The sequence below is a fragment of the Physcomitrium patens genome, chromosome 2 (assembly GCF_059467195.1).
Source record: "Physcomitrium patens ecotype Gransden chromosome 2, ASM5946719v1, whole genome shotgun sequence".
Classification (NCBI taxonomy): domain Eukaryota; kingdom Viridiplantae; phylum Streptophyta; class Bryopsida; order Funariales; family Funariaceae; genus Physcomitrium; species Physcomitrium patens.
In genome coordinates this window covers 6,720,602-6,738,242 of record NC_143411.1, presented here as the reverse complement: position 1 = coordinate 6,738,242, position 17,641 = coordinate 6,720,602, and the positions used below count along the sequence as shown (strand labels likewise).

The 17,641-nt window shown below is 40.3% G+C and overlaps 3 protein-coding genes across 14 annotated transcripts; all 3 read right to left on the bottom strand.

Moving 5' to 3' along the window:
• Nucleotides 1-259: 259 nt before the first annotated feature.
• Nucleotides 260-5,765, bottom strand: LOC112292754 (histone acetyltransferase GCN5). The gene is made up of 16 exons (XM_024541557.2): nt 5,207-5,765; nt 4,698-4,775; nt 4,360-4,565; nt 4,095-4,159; nt 3,647-3,727; nt 3,382-3,453; nt 3,169-3,217; nt 2,704-2,823; nt 2,511-2,554; nt 2,273-2,372; nt 1,988-2,056; nt 1,729-1,783; nt 1,429-1,547; nt 1,121-1,214; nt 893-1,034; nt 260-765 (listed from the first exon to the last, which is right to left on the bottom strand). Exons 1-16 carry the CDS (start codon nt 5,763-5,765, stop codon nt 696-698), a joined length of 1,923 nt encoding a protein of 640 aa, XP_024397325.1. The 3' UTR covers nt 260-695.
• Nucleotides 5,766-5,858: 93 nt separating this feature from the next.
• LOC141044400 (DNA mismatch repair protein MSH5-like) lies at nt 5,859-14,922 on the bottom strand. Of its 5 annotated transcripts, none has more exons than XM_073532321.1 (31): nt 14,781-14,922; nt 14,460-14,535; nt 14,045-14,108; nt 13,731-13,885; nt 13,407-13,508; nt 13,274-13,301; nt 12,942-12,997; nt 12,713-12,770; nt 12,533-12,619; nt 12,306-12,362; nt 12,061-12,162; nt 11,779-11,823; nt 11,495-11,572; nt 11,286-11,336; nt 11,025-11,103; nt 10,779-10,852; nt 10,430-10,523; nt 10,239-10,335; nt 9,893-9,982; nt 9,717-9,799; nt 9,450-9,508; nt 9,177-9,253; nt 8,933-9,022; nt 8,673-8,734; nt 8,427-8,488; nt 8,275-8,328; nt 7,979-8,073; nt 7,687-7,718; nt 7,481-7,504; nt 7,001-7,116; nt 5,859-6,032 (listed from the first exon to the last, which is right to left on the bottom strand). In XM_073532321.1, exons 1-31 carry the CDS (start codon nt 14,815-14,817, stop codon nt 5,859-5,861), a joined length of 2,358 nt encoding a protein of 785 aa, XP_073388422.1. In that variant the 5' UTR covers nt 14,818-14,922. The 5 variants fall into 5 exon arrangements, with proteins under 5 accessions (XP_073388422.1, XP_073388423.1, XP_073388424.1 ...); XM_073532322.1 differs by having other exon boundaries at nt 9,717-9,781; XM_073532323.1 differs by having other exon boundaries at nt 12,966-12,997.
• Nucleotides 14,823-17,385, bottom strand: LOC112272939 (DNA mismatch repair protein MSH5). 8 transcript variants are annotated; one of them, XM_073532331.2, is made up of 8 exons: nt 16,492-17,365; nt 16,234-16,263; nt 16,079-16,115; nt 15,875-15,900; nt 15,606-15,697; nt 15,423-15,454; nt 15,199-15,293; nt 14,823-14,965 (listed from the first exon to the last, which is right to left on the bottom strand). In XM_073532331.2, exons 5-8 carry the CDS (start codon nt 15,690-15,692, stop codon nt 14,934-14,936), a joined length of 246 nt encoding a protein of 81 aa, XP_073388432.1. In that variant the 5' UTR covers nt 15,693-15,697; nt 15,875-15,900; nt 16,079-16,115; nt 16,234-16,263; nt 16,492-17,365; the 3' UTR covers nt 14,823-14,933. The 8 variants fall into 8 exon arrangements, 7 of the variants coding, with proteins under 7 accessions (XP_073388432.1, XP_073388429.1, XP_073388428.1 ...); XM_073532328.2 differs by having other exon boundaries at nt 15,806-15,900; nt 16,492-17,364; XM_073532327.2 differs by having other exon boundaries at nt 15,819-15,900; nt 16,492-17,360.
• Nucleotides 17,386-17,641: the final 256 nt, after the last annotated feature.

The following is a 17,641-nucleotide window of genomic DNA, read 5'->3' as shown; positions in this document are numbered from 1 at the left end:
TTCAAGAACTATAAATCTCCCATTCAAATAGATGATCTTAACATGAAAATCGACCAATGGAGAAAAATGAAACTGTTCCACCACATTCCAAATGCTGAGTCCGATACAACACTTAAAAGGTCACGAAGTCTTCTTCACGTTCACATATATGAAAGACCCATCCTACACGGTAGTCGCCAAGCACACATACAAGAGTTATGTTCAAGATCCACACTAAAGATTTAAAATGCTCATGGAGCAAGGCCAAAGACACTGTTCATAACTTCACTTTCATCCGTGCATTTTTTTTAAATTCAATAATCTACATTTGTTGATCTTCGTGCAAGTCCAGTAACTCTACGGAGAACCTGTCTCAAAGTGGAGGTACTGTTCAGACCTGAATGCTTCTCCTCTGCAAGGAACAGAAAACCACCCATCTGAAGCTGCCTTTCCATGAGTGTACCGTAAGAAAAGCTGGGACGACCTAAACCAAGTGCCTGGTGTACAATCAATCTACTCGTATGCTAACTAACCTGCGCATACCTAGCAGATGACACTGACCATAATTGTAATTTTTGTATCTCTAGGCTAATTGGACCAATTCTTCTGTACACGATACTAAAAAAATTCACATAAACAAATATGTTGTGTCACAGCACTAGAGCATAAGAGCTCCACAGGATTTGCAGGTAGCCTGGCTTTGGGGTAGAATTGCGTTACAAGTGTTGTGATCTGCTGACCAACTGAGCACCAGCCTGAAACTTGTTTGTAAAAAATGAATCCAGCCTGAAAACACGTTCACAAGAACTTAATGAAATGGTTGTGACTTACAAAGGTGCCACGGAATTATAGCCAGTGCAAGTTTCCACATTAAAATGAAAGACAGCATAACAATGGAATAGGAAGGGCATACCTGTTGGTACACTTGTAATAGATAGTTTCTGGAGAGTTGTACGTGCGAGCGTTATTGAACATACGCTTCATATCGGAAGCAAACATCTCTAGAGTTATATAATATTGTTCACTTTCCACGCGTTTAGAGATGGTCTTCAAATCTGAATCAAAAGCATGGAAGTTTCAGTGGTCAAACCTGTGCGAGGAAAACCAAATATGATATGCAGAAGGGCAGTGATCTTTGTACCGATGGGATCCTTAATGATGTCATAGTAATCAGGAACCTCCCGTGCATCGACTGGTTCTTTGAAAGGCCACGCATCTGCGTGCTCAGTTACAGCCTGCACACAATAAACACCGTGTTAAGTTCCAACCCACCCTCCAAGTTCCAATACCTGGTTAAGGTGCGAGCACGTAGTTTGAAATACACAAAATACAAGTCAATGTTTCCATCACACAAGATGATACCATCAATTAGAATACTATTCATTCATGCAAAAAGCACATGAGAAACCTACAAAAGTTAAAACTTTCAATAAAAAAACATCTGCATACCTTAACCAATGATCGCATAAAATTATGCAAAGCTTGACGTGAAGGTGGACCATCTGAGGGGTTGTTGATGAGCCTAAACCGAGAATGAGGTGGTTGATCAGGTACCCACCCTGCCTCTTCTGTTAGAACAAAAAAGGCACCTTCACGTCAGAAATAAAAAATTTGGAAACTCTTATTTCTGACCAGAGACAAGTCACAAGAACCACAAGAACAAAATGCAGAGATAAAACTTGAAATCGTAATGACCAAAAGTCATTCAACAGAAAAGGACTGAGTAAGGAAACTCAATGAAGAACTTACTAAGACCCGGAATATCTTCTATTCGTAAGGGTCGCTTGAGGACTCCAGCTTCCTTCTGCATAGGAAAGCAAAATTACACTTAGTAAGATAGCTTAAAGCAGGAGTCGTAAGTTACTTAAACAGTTGACGTATACAATCCGGGTAAATTTTGTTGATTAATAGACATTTTAGGAACTTCCATGTTACTGGCCATCACTATGCGTATGTAGGCATCATTTGAGCACTTCAGGTCCTACAAAATGAGGCCCGTATCGATTACCTTAGGTAGATCAAGCCCTTGATAGACCAGATGACAGTTTGAAAGTTCTCGGATCTTCTCATCAATAGCCTGTTAACATTATGCGAGCATGTGAACATGAGAGTTTGACAAACGACAGACACCAAAAGTTAAACCCAAGACAAGCCGTGGTTCAAAAACATAGTGTGCAGTAACTAAAACATTCTCACTTCCAACCCAGCGCAACCGCTAATTCCTAGGAAGAATCACTACATTTTCTTCAAATTTACTTCTCAGTGAAGAAACTCAAAGACCAGATTCACATGCCTGCCTTTGACTTCTAATCATAGCAGGGAGATCGATATAGGGTAACTTTGGATCAATGCGGCACTCCATCAAGGTCCCTCCATCATAATCTTTGATATAACTGCACACAGGTTAGATTGCACCCGATGATGGGGCATATCATTCGTGATAAAAATTAAATGCACATCCTATGCAAGTGCCATAGAAAACGATTTCGGAATGAGAAACAAAATCAACAGTGAATTGATGGAAAGCTTACCCATGCCATCTCTCCTTCTCCATTTCAATTTCTTTTGTGAATCCCTATGAAACAAAGAAACGCCACGCATAAATCACCCCTTCTAAGAGTTCCACAAAATGCTCATTGAGGTGATGCGCAGCGTGTCAACTTCTCAGCGACGCAGCTGGAAATTACACCACTATTCTAAAAAATCAAAATTTGAATATCGCACCTGCTTGGTGAAGTAACCAACAGCATTGTTATCCGCATACGTAAGAAAATGTGTAAGACCATCAGAAACACGCGCATACTGCTTCAAGTGATTCATCAAGCGTGTACCATACCCTTTCACCTGCAGGCATAATTCAAAAAATTACCAACCTGATGTATCTTCACTTGAACTCAACACTCCGAATATCATGACAACTTATGTTTAAGAATGTCCATACAACTATCTAAGAAAACCACAAATTGATCACAGTACTACTCCTTTTATAACTATGGTTACACAACAGCGATGATTAAAATTTGGTTGGATGCCTGTGTTCTCAGAAGTACATCAACTCCTCACTGCGGATAACACAAAGAAGTAGCTGCTGGAAGAGTGCTATCAAACAGGAATAGAACACAAACAAAAGGGATTTAGTCGCATTAGATCGTCTCATTCTATTTAAGGATCAGGTATCAGAAAAATAACCTGTTCATCGGCAGTAATAGCGCAAAAGGCAATCTCCCCAAATCTTTGGCTGTATGAGAGTCGATTGTAAGCTCAAGATTCCAAACTTATATCAAGCATCGAAGTGAATTGAACAAAAAACAACTTAAAAAGAAAGATTTTAAAGCTTCTCTCGACACGCTCTTGCATCTTAGTCCAAAAAAGTAAAAAATAAAAAACCGAAATGTCCATTACCTAAGATATGGTCTGTATGTAATACCTCCCACCACGTTGTTGTTTTTGATGATCATCATAGATTTGTGGCTTCTGCAACATCAATATCTAGATTCCTTAATTACAGAACAAAATCACCATGGAAGGCATACAGAAAAAAATAAGAAATGAAGTACCAAAATGCACCTAAGTCAATGCAGGAAGAAAACTAAATGATAAATAGATCAGAGATCTTGAATGAAGTAAAACTCTATAAATAAGCACGTGTATTTCGAGAAAAACGTACCTGTCCATCACAAGACGCACTATGTACTCTTTAGGCATGTTGGGAAGTTGCCTTGCAAAGATGTTTTTCAAACCAATAAGCCTGTGGACAGTCCCATGGAAACAATTTAGTATATATAATACAACTAACATTTAATCTATCAAATTTAATTTGAAAAGTTGGCGAGTAGCAACCCTCTGCTGAGCATTGAAAGAATCAATCCTAAACAAACGAAAAAATTACCAACTTGGAAAATTCTTAACGTGATATCTCGCTCAAAAGCATACCGGAGAAGCCCAGAAAATGCTTTCATGCTCAAACTGCTCAGACGTTAGTATAACAACAGCGAATTGTATTCACGAGACAACAGCTTAACAGTAACCACTACTTTGATGTATTGCAGGTTCCCTCAAATTAAGTCTTTTATGTCTCAAGTACAACCTCATCGAAAATACACTGCAAAACTCACCAAATCATATGCTGATCTTCGCCGTCATTGCTAAGGCATATAAACTTAAGGCGACCAGCATCTTCCTGCAGAATTCTGAAGCTATGGTAAGCTTATCCACGATAAATCTTGAATAGAAACTTGATAAGTGAATCTCTTTTGATTACCAAATATAGAGAACCAACAACCGATGTCTCTCGATTATGAAGTGTACCAGGTTTGGTCACAACGAAATATGTCGGAAGCATCACTCCTAAAAGATTACAAATAATGGTCAAGATAGTACCTCTTTCTTAAGATTTTCTTCGCGAGAACAATAAGCACCACTGGTCTGAATTGTATCTGCCACGCTAGGCTTGACGTCAACAGAGTTGCCACTGGCACCAGCTAGATTGGGACTTGGGGTCACGGCTGGTAACTGTGCTCCGGACTCTCGAGCTCCATCCACTGATGGTTCAACCTTCACGCGGGAAACGCTGTGTGCAGGAGGCGCTGAAATAATATAATAGAGTGAGGAGACTCGAAGTTAGTTTCTTACATGATTACAACAGCAGATGATGCCAGAAACGGAAACTCAATTAGAATGCCAAAAGAGATAATTGTAACAACTAACGCGGCACTAACCTTCAAGCCGTGCAGCTGAGAATGTCTGCATCGTATCTTCCTCTTCTTCGTCATCGTCTTCCTCGTCGTCCTCCCCATCTGTAAATGACATTCATACAATAATTATTGTAAATATTACCATTAGAGTAAAGAATTGAATAGATTGGATACATCACATCATAGAAACTCCCAGTCTTTAGGTTTCTCAAGGTGCTCCCGAGATACGATCACATTCTCAGTCAGTTTCCACAAATTAAGGCAGCCGTAAAAAAACAAAAATAAAAAGATACGATCAATTGTGCCAAACACTACCGTCATCTTAAAAGTTAAAACAAGCAAGATCATTATCCAACATTCCAAACAGCCCTCTGCTAAAGCTCCTGCATAGTCTTCAAGTTGCAAAGTAGGCTTTAAAAATAAAATAAAGAAAGAAAGAAAGAATAAGACAACAGATCACAATCGTCAGGATCCGTTCCAATGCCTGAGCAAGAACGCTGATTGCGAAGGCATACCAAGGTTTAGGGTTTTACCTTCGTCGTGCTCTCCTTCTTCTTCGTTCGCTTCGCCTTCCTCCTCATCGTCGTCCTCCTCTTCATCCCCATCCCCACCGCCGTTCGCACCTTCGAACCGACCATAGCTAGGCCCATTCTTGACCCCATCGGACGACATGACGTGATGATGCCCTCCATTTTCCCCATCGTCCTCATCCTCCAGCGAGCTCCCGGGATTTTCCGGCAGCGTGTGCTGCGAGTCCAGCGAGGACAACGGCATTATAATCGGATGCTGCTGCTGGTTGAGGGAGCCGACAGGGTCACCACCGTTGAGAAGATTGGTGGACGCTTTGATGTGAGCGTTGGAGTGTGGTTGGAGGAAGGGGTTCGGGGAGTTTGCCACAAACTCGTCTGCCGTTGCAGCAGCATCCTGCGCGGATCGTTTCCGTTTCTGACTGGACCCGCTTAATGACGAATACGACGGCGATGGCGATGGCGATGGCGACAGCGTCACCGAGAACTGCTGTGACGCCATCTCTGCCACCATCACCGTCACTGCTCCTCCTCCTCCCTTCCTGCCAAGGGCCCCCTTGCGCATTCAATCTAGAGCAGTGATTGATTCTTACGCTGCGAGAATCACCGTTGGACGCAGTATTCAAAAACTACCGAAATCCCTCAAGGACGGACTCCCTCACAAATCTACGCCGGCGGGGTGAGTTCCCGCTTTGCATCTTCGCCACGATCCGGCCAACTCTCTCCTCCGCGAACCCGTCTGCAGTGTCACCCCTCGTCCACGAAACTCGACGAACGATGGGCGTCGTCCTCCCTCCGTCGTCGTCGTCGTCGTCGTCGTCGTGCCAGCTTCCTGTGGAACACCCGGATCACAGTGTGAGACTATTGCTTGTATATTGTTATTGATTCTGAAATTTAGTACGACAATCTATATAACAATGTTCTATGTTATATATGTGGCATACGATTATTTCTTTATGGAATTGAATGTGAATCCATAAAATGCACATGTATTACAACACTATGAATTGTAAACAGAGTAATGATTTGTAAACGCATCGTTTTAATGAAGACTACTCTTAAATAGATGTGAGAAAATGTGACACTTCGTAAATATATGCGTATACACTATTCAAGCTATTGCTTTTTTATGTTTACATACACAATAATGGATGTTTCTTCCATGGCAAATGCACAATATCAATATTGGAAACACCTCATTCCAGAGCACCTCAGCAGAGATTTGCCTTCACTCTGTGTAAAACCACAACGATGCTACAAATAGGACTGATGATTTGCAATTGTTAACGGAATGAAACTATACAAACAGTGCTTAAAAATTTAGAGAATCATTTCAATTTCAGTAACGCCACGCACCGAGCAGTAGGTGTTGACTTGAAGTCATGACCTACACCGAAATGCTATCTCTAAATCATGACCTACAATACCACTAGTTTGATAGAAATTTTATGGATTGCACTAGGCCAGAACTAACTAGCGAGAAGGGAAAAAACTTCAGATAGGAACTTATTCAAATCATCCTTCTCGCAGTCGAACTTCTGTAGAAGATCCGCAATCGTCTGCACAATTGATGAGAGTCCTTCGTGAACTCTACAAATTAAAATTTTCGCCAATACAGCTGCGATTGCTTGGTACGAGTATTTTGAGGAAGATATCTTTTTACTCGGTTTCATGTTCAATACTTTGCAATAGAAAGCACTGTATTCTACATATTATCCACTGGTAGTATGTTTGACGAGGAACTTGTTAATTTGTTCCTCCATCAAAGTCAGAGGCCTTGGTAGACAGTAGTTATTTTACCTTATAAATTTGATCCATGGCAGTGGTACGTCTTGTACCAAGGCGCTCAATTGGTCTCCCTTCTTTGGTACATTCTGAGATTTCAACGCATCTCTTCAAAATCTCGGCTGGAACACCTGTATCAAAACTTTCAGTAGTAAGCTATGAAGGACCAAATAATATGTGGGCTATGCACATGTTGACTAACAGAGTTGAACTTGTAATTTTTTTTAAATCTCCTGTACAAATAGAACACACTATGACAACTGAGAGGAAAACATTGCATTGGACAGGAGCAGGCACAAGAAATGCAGTTACTTTATTTTCGGTTATATTAGTAAGTGCAAATCAAAGAGGACTTCCTCTTGAAGATGCTCCTCTAAACAGTCGAAAGTTCAACCACACAAATTTATTTTTAAAAAATTAAGTGAGTGGCTCTTCCGTCAAATATAACTGAATGTTGTGTATTTCAAGATTTTGAAAAAAGTGATTCAAATGTACCTGCAAGCTCCGCACAATGTATACCTGCGAATTCTAAAGTTAAAACGGAACCTTCCAACAATAGGAAATTAAAAACTAAATCACATTACGCTTAGGACTGCTGATCTTTGCCTCAGACTTTCAGAAAAATCTCCCATGTCAAAATTGAGAAACCAGCATCATCTTCCCTTGTTAAATTTGAAAGTTCTGTATTTTTCTGAACATACCATAACTTGGGACCACACGACCAGGAACGAGCCTGCGTATGAGCATTGAGTCACACTAATGTCAACAGTTCTGCATCCTCGTGACGGTAGTCTTCATACCATCACAATTCTGAAGTAGTACAAACATCATATCCAGAAGTAGAGTGTGACATTTAACATATGAAAAATACTTCCTCCCTTCTAATACAAAGTCTTACAATGAGGACATGCTTTCTTCGTTTATTCCAATCAAGTTTGTTTAATTCTTCTCTGAAAAAGCATTCTAGTAGTTCTTGAGTAGAGGAGTAAGGACCTGTAAAGGAACACAATCTCATCAACGCCTCTGACAGCATTTTTATGTCCATCCGGCTCGAGGACACTCATGGTGTAAAATGAGATATTCTGCGACTGCCAGTATGAAGAGGGAGAAATCTTTCAGGTCATTTACTCAAAATGGTGAATTTCGCGACAATGGAGTGCACTCATCGATCCACCGTCGACAGGGGTACGTTTCAGCCGAAAACTTAAAGCAAGATCGTATTCAGAAGAGTCGTCTCAAATGATCGATAAGATACTCTTTATGTACATGTTAGAAGATAAAAAAAGTACCTTGGGTAGATAATTCTCATCGAAGACTTCACAGAAGTGTGTACATGCCAAAACCTGACAAAAGAAAAGAGATTGAAGGATGATCATGTCAAGTAGATTTATGCTCAGATAAAAGATCATCTACATAATGAAATATCTTGCGGCAAGGTTACCTTAGGCTTTTCTTCTTGGGTTGTAAGGTGATGCAAGGTTGCACAAAGGAGACCAACACCATCTGCCACCACAATTAAATTATTATTGCTGCATGTCAAACGTCTATAAGAATTGAGCTTACGAAAAATACATAAAGCCTGAAGATATTGTTCTATTCAATGATACGTACCTTGTTTCTAAAAAGTTAAAAAGTTAAGAGAAAGATGTAAATCTCTGAGAAGAAACTACAGAGTAACTTTCCATACCTGGGACCAAGGTGCCCTTGCCGAACTCGTCAATCACGCACAAGGACCTCGAAGTAGCATGTCTAGTGGTTCAGCATCAGTTAATGTTACCAGTTGTAATCAGAAAACAAGTTCCCTAATTTTACTGGAAACTAATATAAGCTGAACCACAATTATCGATCAACTCAGCAATTTGGTGACTTCCGACATCATAGTGATGCCTCTTTACGCAGCAATCGCTATTCATAATGACCTTTGTGTTATCTATGCTTTGGACTTGCCTCAGCATGAAGGCTATCTGATGCAAGTCAATCATGAACGTTGACTGTTGAACAGCCATTGTCTCTTTGCTGGAGACTCTTGTGAAGATTCTGCGGGATGCAATGCAGTATCGTGGAAATTGTCTTTTCATGATTACGCAGAAATTAGATTCGCCAACAGGAGTGACAAATTTAGTCCTTCAAGGGTAATTTCATATTAAGCAGACATGGACAGAACAGGATGTGCATGATATTGATATTGCACCTGTCAGTAAGACCAATTACTGCCGCTTCTGCTGGAACAAAGCTTCCAATATGTGCTAGAAATACGATGAGAGCAACCTGGAAGTTTTCATATCGTTTTCACTTGCAATCACGTCTACTATTTCTAGGCATCAAATGTTGAATTAAACGAGAACGTTTCTCGAATTCTCAAGCATAACGGTTCAAAATAGAGTGCAGCGACTGAATATTCTACAACATGGAGCTGGACTTCATAAGCATAACCTATCTTAAAGTTCCTCGATTAAAGATATACCTGCTTCGCGTAAATGCTCTTGCCTGAGTAGTTTGGGCCAGATATAATGTTTATACGACCTGCATATTGGTAACAACCACTTTATTACTCAGAGGCTGCTTGAAGTACGTACTATCCTCCATCTGAGTTTAGGACGGCTGATCGTAATATACTCAATTAAATTCAATTACTTTAGAGCTTACGTAATGAATGCAATATTTTAGTACAAAGTGATACTTATTGCCCCGTACTGATCCGAAAATGAGGGGTAGTGCTAGCATTGCTTACTACTTTGGTCAATGTTGGTGTCATTTGGCACAAACGTGTTGACAATACACTCCTGGAGAGGATGCCTGCACCTCAAATATGCCCTTCATCGTGATGTGAATATAACTCTACAGATACGTCTGGAAGCCAAGACCATAAATTGCCTCTATAAATTGTGTAGTTTGAAGATTGCGTACCTTCCAGCTTTTATCATGAGAACATTATTCTCGGACAACTGGGGACGCACGTACTTTTGGTCGTGAGCCACAGTACTCAGTGCAACCAAGCTTCAATATTTCAGCAACAGAAAGACGACAATCAATAAGTTACTTCGCTGTTCAGACTATCTCCACAGCAAGGGAGGACACAGTAATTCGGAGGAACATTCACCTTATACTTAATCATATCATTCGCATCTCATGTTAAAAATGATTGTAGAATATACACACTTTTCTCGGGATTTATAATGAAGACTCAACTTTGCATATGACAGAATGAAACACCAAATTATTATGAGCTTCAGCCATTGAAAGATCTTTGTACCAATCGATTTCTGCTGCAACATCCGCTGCATGGCGCAATGCCGAAGCATAAATTAATACTCTGCGCTCCAGATCCCTCAGAATTGCATGCTCCATATCTGGAGAAATTACCTCTTAGTTATGACTGAAACATTTCAAGAACTTATCTGCAAGTACACGAAGCTCTCTGACCTTCAAAATGAATCCTCGTACCTAAAATCTTGTGTAGAATGTCTCCAATCACTTCATCCAGCTCCCTGGTCTTCGAGGTGTGATAAAAGTAACCCCCTTCAATCCCTCCTTCGAACTAGGACACGACCCAAACGTTACAATCAGCATTATTCTGTGTTTATTTTCACCATGAACAGTTTTAGGCGCTGATTTAGATGGCGCCATTTAAACTTTTTGCTACCAAATTGATGTCAACATTAACTTCTGTCCAGGATAGCATCAGTCCCACATCACTCAACTACGCAAAATGAGAAGAAATGCGGGCTCCAGCGATGCGTCTTTTGCTGCAATTTTTTTATTGACGTCGTACATGAAGGACGGGTTCACTTACTGCCAGCTGGATGTCTGGACGGCTCTCAAGGGTATACTCATCAAGCATCTTTGACTCGAATTTTAACAGGTAACCTGTGCATTGACAAAAAGCAAATGTTAAAATCTTTATAGGATGAAAAATAGAGTCGTTTAAGAATTCGAATTTTCAACATCACATGAATGAGAAAAACGAATAAAACTGGTGTCCAAAACCAAACATTATTTGTATAAATCTGATTCGCTGATTGATGGACATGAGTACTACCAACTTGAGGGATGTAACATATTGCAGCTTCTTCGGACCCGACTTGAAGTTTCAAATCATTCAACTCAACCCCAGTGATCTGGACATGTCATTCAGTCATTCAACTCAACATGTGCGCAACTGCCGGAAAGTCTTAACAATATTCCATTCTCTTCAACATAAGATACCTGGATAAGGAAAATAACCTCTTCAGTGTTAAACATATCATAAGAAATAAAAGATCGACTTAAACATACTTGAAAAATAAAGAGTTGATGATACCTGATTGAGGAAGTCGGGGAGCCCCTCAAAAATATTCTTGAGTTCATCAAGCTGATCGAAATAATATGTCAGATTGGTTTAGGAAATGCTTGATTTTTAACCAGGATGATGTTAGATGCATCTCAAACCAGCAACGGAATCGGGCCACTGTTGAATCCTAACACTAGTTGACACTGCTTAATCAGTACCGAGTTTAAGGGTGATCAAACCTCTTCACAAACTCCATATGCAACCATCGTTTTGGAGGAGTCACCACATCTCTGATCGAAGTCAATGACGCCTGCTACCTGCAAATATTGGAAAACAATAGCGAGTGTCACTTTCCATATGCATTGGCATCAATTTCCTCAATATGATGATAAACCAACGCAAGCATATGTTTGATGAAGAGGGTAGTCCTGGGTGATCCACGTCATTTTGCCTAGCCTTTCAATCTGACGAAGTGAGTATTCACTTTCTTAATCGATCAACGAAGTCCGAAAGGATAACTTACTATGCTGTTGACGTACATGAGATCCTCGGTAATTTGACTCATGACCTGAACAAACAAGTCCAGCCGAATAAAAGAAATTCTCAAAACCTGCTATAAGTTCTCAACTGCGCCATAACGTGTATGTGAGCACCACCGCAGATGAAGGTGCATGCAACTGTCTTCTGATTTTCACGGAATCATTTTAGTAAGTATGCCTTACTGGACACAAGTTTACCTCTGAGCGAGAAAAAATTACAAGACACTCACGAGGTTTTCAACGTGTTAAGTAAGAGCTACATGCACCTTCTTCACAATTTGAAGATCGATCAAAGAAATTTGACTTTGATGTCTCTGGGACACTGCCACCTCAAACATGGCTCGAATGTGGATAAGAGCGCTTACACTCTGCTAAACACGACACGTTAACGTCAAAAGAAGTACAAAAACAAATAAACGAAAAAATATAAATAAATAATAAATAAATAAATCAACAGAGGCAGTTTCAGAGGCCACCAAACAGAGGAGGGGCGATAAACTTATTGGTTTACCTGTGTGAAAACTGCCCAATCCTTTGAGGTCACTACTGAACTTGGTGAACTTATTTTCTGTTGACCACAAACGTTCTAGATTAAATTTTATTAAGCTTGGTGACTAACCTTGCTTCGTCTGCAACATGAGCATTTAAGTTACCAACTATGATAAGAGAAATCAGTAGCGCACTTCTACCTGCAACATCCGTCAACTGGAGGGCTGTGGGTGGACACTGTATTATTACCTTGATGAGCCTAGGAATATCTTTAATGCCTTTCAATGTATTCCGCAAAGCAGACACCAAGTCCTGGGAGAGTCTGAAAGCTGAAACCTGGCGCTACATTGTAAGGAATTGCAACGTGTAGTCTATACTTTATTGTCGAAAAATTTAAGTGAATCGTGCTGAAACGTGAAAAGAGGATACCGTATCAAGCCGGTCATTGAGGACGCTCAAGTCCAAAATTGGTCTAAGAAACCATAACCTGTGGTACACAACACCAAACGCCTCAATCCCGACTCTAAAGCACATAATTTTGGAGTTTGTCTACCAGCAATCCCAAGCAGGGAAAAAATTATAAAATAAATAAATAAATAACGGAAAAGAGTATTAAGATTTTCAAAACTACTTTCTCTCAACAAATAGTTTACCAGACCTCGAAAATGCAGCATTCGCATACCTTAAAAGTTTCCGCCCTGGTTGTGTTAAACACTGATCAAGAAGTCCACGATGATTAAACGTTGGGCCAGAATTAATTAATGAAAATAAGTGGAAGAGCTAGCCACGTGAGGGATATTAGGAGCACTCAATAGAAAATGATCTGATCAAACGTACTTATCCACCCCCGCTTGGGTAAAATCAATCCTCCTACTTCCTCTTGGTCTTACAACAAGCATGTATACATGTATTAACACTTTCTCGCAGTTGGGGGTACATTCTAGAGGCCAATACCCTATTCAAGGGCGAAGAAGCACGATGATTGCATACCTTGTTGAGGAGACCGAAAAGGGAAAACCTGACATGGAATCAAATCACATGCAAAAAAATTGGAATCAGCAATCCGCATAAACATGTGCTAGAGTTGCCATGAAAAGTTGCCAATTTCATAGTTTGAATTTACCCTTCTTTTGCTTTTCCAATGCCCATCGAACTGGCATGTTTATCAACCTGGAAAATATGTAGTGCATCATGCGTAGACGCATCAACATTCAGAAAACCATTACTACTTCTGTCAAGGATCGAATTGCCTGGGCTATTTAGATAACAGAGCCACCAAAGATTCGTCATCAGGAACTAGTTTTGGTGAACCATGTGACTGATAGATCGATAGACATTCTTATGATACACATAGAGGATGTCTTGCACCCTCCTCGGTTTTGACAGTAAGCCCTTAAATAGCCGAATGTGGTTGAAGATATCTAACGACCTGAATATAAAAGGATACAGAGAGAGCTCGCAGATGCTTCCAATTTGAAGAGGAGAAATTCTATATTCTTCAACTACCATATCATCAATGAGCATTTCTTGCTGAAGAATACCAAGAAGACCACCAGCAGCCCGAACTTGCATTTCACTGTCAAGATTCATCATAGAGTTCAACTGCACCATGCACAACATTATTCGTGGTAGAAACATCTTCAGCGGAATTGTCCTGATGTCACACATTACATCAAGACAGAAACTGCTGGGCATCTTTCTACAATGGGGAAGATCGGAAGCATGGAACAAGAGATTTACGAAAAAGGTAGGAGGACCTACCAGGTGCATTCTTTCCCTGTCGTTGAAATCTTCTTCCATTCCAGTGACACGCAGATAAGCCAATCTACAGAGATCAGGAAACGCAACAACATAAAAACATCCTCAAGCTTTAAAAGGGTATGTGAAACGGCGCTCACTACACCTGATCATGACTAACCCATTAACTTGTGATATTACAAGGTTTTCATAATTGGAAATGTCGCTGATGTTAAGTTCTAGTTAATCTGTGGTGCATATTCGCATTCGCATCTTCATACCTCTCCTTGGATACCACAAAGCAGTTTCTCAACATCAAAGAATAGAACAGATGTCATGCCGTGAAAACATATTGAATATGATATTTGATATGAGCACTCAAGTGACAGCAAAAAAGACTATAACTCGGCTTTCAATGCCGGACATAGATCTAGAGCACCTGTGACGTGCTTGCTGGTAACTAAAATGAGAACTTTTTACTATCTTCACTTCATGCGGTTCATCTTCCTCCTTGACTGCTTGATGTCAAACACAAACACGAAAGACCTCTGTCACATATTCACTATTATCACTTGCTAAAAGGGGTTCATATTTCTTTATTTTCCGACTGCCACGCAAAGTGCTGGATCACATGAAAAAAGAAATTGGTAAATTATTACAAACAAAAAATTCAGAATGCAGTTAACGTGCTCTTAATAAGTTAAGATCAGAGGTGGTATTTTCATAAGCTAAATGGTAGAAGGCAGGCCGACGATATCACCTTTCTTTTGAAGTGCAGTTACAAACGTGTCATCCATTTTCGTACTGGTATAGATGACAAGAGGCTGAGCCTAAACACACGAAAAGCCCTCGTTGGATCAATGTTTGTTGCCGATAGTGGTAATCTCTTCAGCGCGTGACTAACAGATAATTGTTAATCTGCTGTTGAACATACCTGATATTTTACTGCGGAGCACGAAACGCGTCAATCAGATATCAATAATTTTGGAATTTCATATACCAATATCAAAAATTTAGGAGGAGGAGTTGCAACATATACGCAATGATAGAACATAGCGTAGAGCTGAAGGGTCAAGCACGAAGCAATCAAAGCCAATGGTGACTTCTGATTAGATAAAGTAAGCATGTGCAGTTCTAGGATGCGAGGGCCTGTCGCTTTGGTTAAAGAATCCACTCACTAAGCTGCATGGACGGAAACTCCTCACTTCCATCCTCCCAAGTCTCCAAAACAAACATCGCGTTTGCTTCTGTGTCAAAATATGACATGCCTAACCTGTACCAACAAGGATTGAGATGTTAGTTGTCAGTGGTGTTCGCATAAACGAATTGGTTATCAAAAAAGCAGTATGACAATTTATTTAAGTATATGTGTTGCAAAGCGAGATGAATGAACTTGGAATACCTGCTACCTTGTAGAATGCAAGCCATGTACACCTGGAATAAAAATTTGTTGTAAGCGAAAAGATTCTAAACCTTATGGACGAAACCGAAACTAGTGTAGACATTGCTCTCAAATAATTTGAAGTCGTATTACTCAAGTTGAATCGTTAAATCGAAGGATACATGCTTAGTTGTACTAGTGTACCTTTGAGTCATATTCTCTATCGAGTCTCGGTTCTTCAACCTCACAAACACTGTCGTTCGGAATTCGCCGCGAGGATGTAAAACTCATTTTCACTACACACCAGTGAGTACTTGATTATTGACAGAAATTTTAAAAACAGAAATGGCAGGTAGACGATGGCACTATAAAAGGTCACAAAATTTATGTAGCAAAGAAATCACCCGATAGGCATACAGATTCTAATAATTCGAGGCTCCACACGATTGGAGGAACGCAGTAAAATTGTTTACATGTACAAGTTCCACGAAACAAGCTCCTGCACCCAAAGAATATGTGAGTTCAAATCATGCAAAAATTGATTTAAAAAATGTGAATCAAGCATGGAAAGGAATGAAGCATCATGTGCAATGCAAGAGGACTTGAGGAAACCACGTGGAAAAAAGAAATTCCCTTAAAGTCAGTTAGGAAATAGCTCACAAAAGTTGAAAAGCTACCTGTGAATCTTGTGTAAGCAAGATTGCACTCAATTCACTGCAAAAATTAAAAAATGAAAATGCATCATTAAACTAAGGACGCGTCTTTGAATTCAACTTCAAACAGAAATGCTTAAAGTTGACTATCACGGTTGCAAACTGCTGAGCGCCATTACCGAAAGTTCGTTCGTTCTAACGACTGCTGCCTACAATTAGAATGCAAAACAACGAATCAGTCGTATAACCAGAATGCAGCTTGGATACCAAAGCGAGGAAAGAGTGGATTTTAAAACACCTGAAATCTCAAGAAACATGCGTAATTTCACACACACAAACACAGAAGTCAGATTAAACAATTAGACCATTTTTTATTTTATTTTTTTAAGCCGTTATGTCTACAGCTAGTGATCAAACTCGCTAGATTTGACACAAACCTTCAGAGGGAAAAGAATACTGCTCCCGTTCACTTTGCGACTAGAAAATCCTGCACATAGCTCTGGAATTGCATGGACGACGATCTGCTGGCAGAGTGGCGGGAGGCGATGGTGGAAGCTTTTTGAATCAGCACTGCTGATTTGGCTGCTCTTCTTTGCAAGGCTATTCTTTAGCACAATGAATGAAGTGTTCAGTGGGACGTGGATGACGACCCGCTTGCTGTTTTCATTCATCTTTACCCCCGTTGTGCTGCCCGATCTGCCCAGGGGAGGTGCAAGGAGGTCAGTGCCAATCAGAGACAGAGCTGGTGGGGCTGCCCAAGTTGGGAAGCCCGGGTGGGGTGGCTTGGGCTTACCCTGGGCTTACCCTGGGCAACCAATTCGAGCCAGCCCAAATCTTAAAGGGGAGAGCCCTGCCATAAAATGGCATTATTCATTGATTGTTTGGATATTGTACATGCAATTTTGATATGTCTTTTAATTGTGATTTGATCACACGATTTGTTTGTTACAAATAAAACTTCTACTTTGTTGCTGATGGTCGCATTTTGATTGTGTAACTTGTTGTTTCTGGTAGACCTTTCGGATATTTAATGTTTGTTTAGAAACTTTCAACGAGAAAATTATTTTTTTAAGTTGGAGTGATATTGTGTACATATATATATATATATGTATATATGTGTATATTCACACACACATGTAAAATCAAGTCAATACAAACAGATCAATTTTTTTGAGTTGTGTCCACAAATTTATGTTTCTAAAAACTATATAACCTGTTTTGATATTTAAAGGGAAATGTTAAAATGACCCAGGTTTTTATTAAATCAACCCATTTGTCTAAACTATCATTGCATCCCCGTTCCCTGTCCCTGTTCCCCACGTTCCCAGTCCCCATCCCAGTTCTCCCCCTTCCCAGCCAACGTCCCTGTTCTCAGCCCCTAGCCCAATCCTCCTCTCACTTCAGCACTCGAGTCGACTTGCGGTTTTGATGAAGCTACAGCCGATGTTTGTCGCCGACCGAGTGCTGCGCCCCTCGTGTCTGCTAATTGTAATCCAAATAATCTTGAAAGCATTCTGCCGGCCAATCTCATATACAATCGATACCATCACAATGCTCCGTAGCGGGCAGAGTGGGCATGAGACATGC

Excerpts from the sequence above, each read along its gene's own strand:
- LOC141044400 (XM_073532321.1), bottom strand. The coding sequence starts at position 14,817 with ATGGATGACACGTTTGTAACTGCACTTCAAAAGAAAG. Across the intron at positions 13,886-14,044 it reads ACAGGGAAAGAATGCACCTG|TTGAACTCTATGATGAATCT; the intron begins GTAGGTCCTCCT and ends TGCATGGTGCAG. Across the intron at positions 13,509-13,730 it reads AGCATCTGCGAGCTCTCTCT|TAATGGTTTTCTGAATGTTG; the intron begins GTATCCTTTTAT and ends TGACAGAAGTAG.
- LOC112272939 (XM_090244760.1), bottom strand. The coding sequence starts at position 16,725 with ATGAATGAAAACAGCAAGCGGGTCGTCATCCACGTCCCACTGAACACT. Across the intron at positions 16,264-16,491 it reads GTATTCTTTTCCCTCTGAAG|GCAGCAGTCGTTAGAACGAA; the intron begins GTTTGTGTCAAA and ends TTCTAATTGTAG.
- LOC112292754 (XM_024541557.2), bottom strand. The coding sequence starts at position 5,765 with ATGCGCAAGGGGGCCCTTGGCAGGAAGGGAGGAGGAGGAGCAGTGACG. Across the intron at positions 4,566-4,697 it reads CTCAGCTGCACGGCTTGAAG|CGCCTCCTGCACACAGCGTT; the intron begins GTTAGTGCCGCG and ends ATATTATTTCAG. Across the intron at positions 2,824-3,168 it reads CTATTACTGCCGATGAACAG|GTGAAAGGGTATGGTACACG; the intron begins GTTATTTTTCTG and ends TTATGCCTGCAG.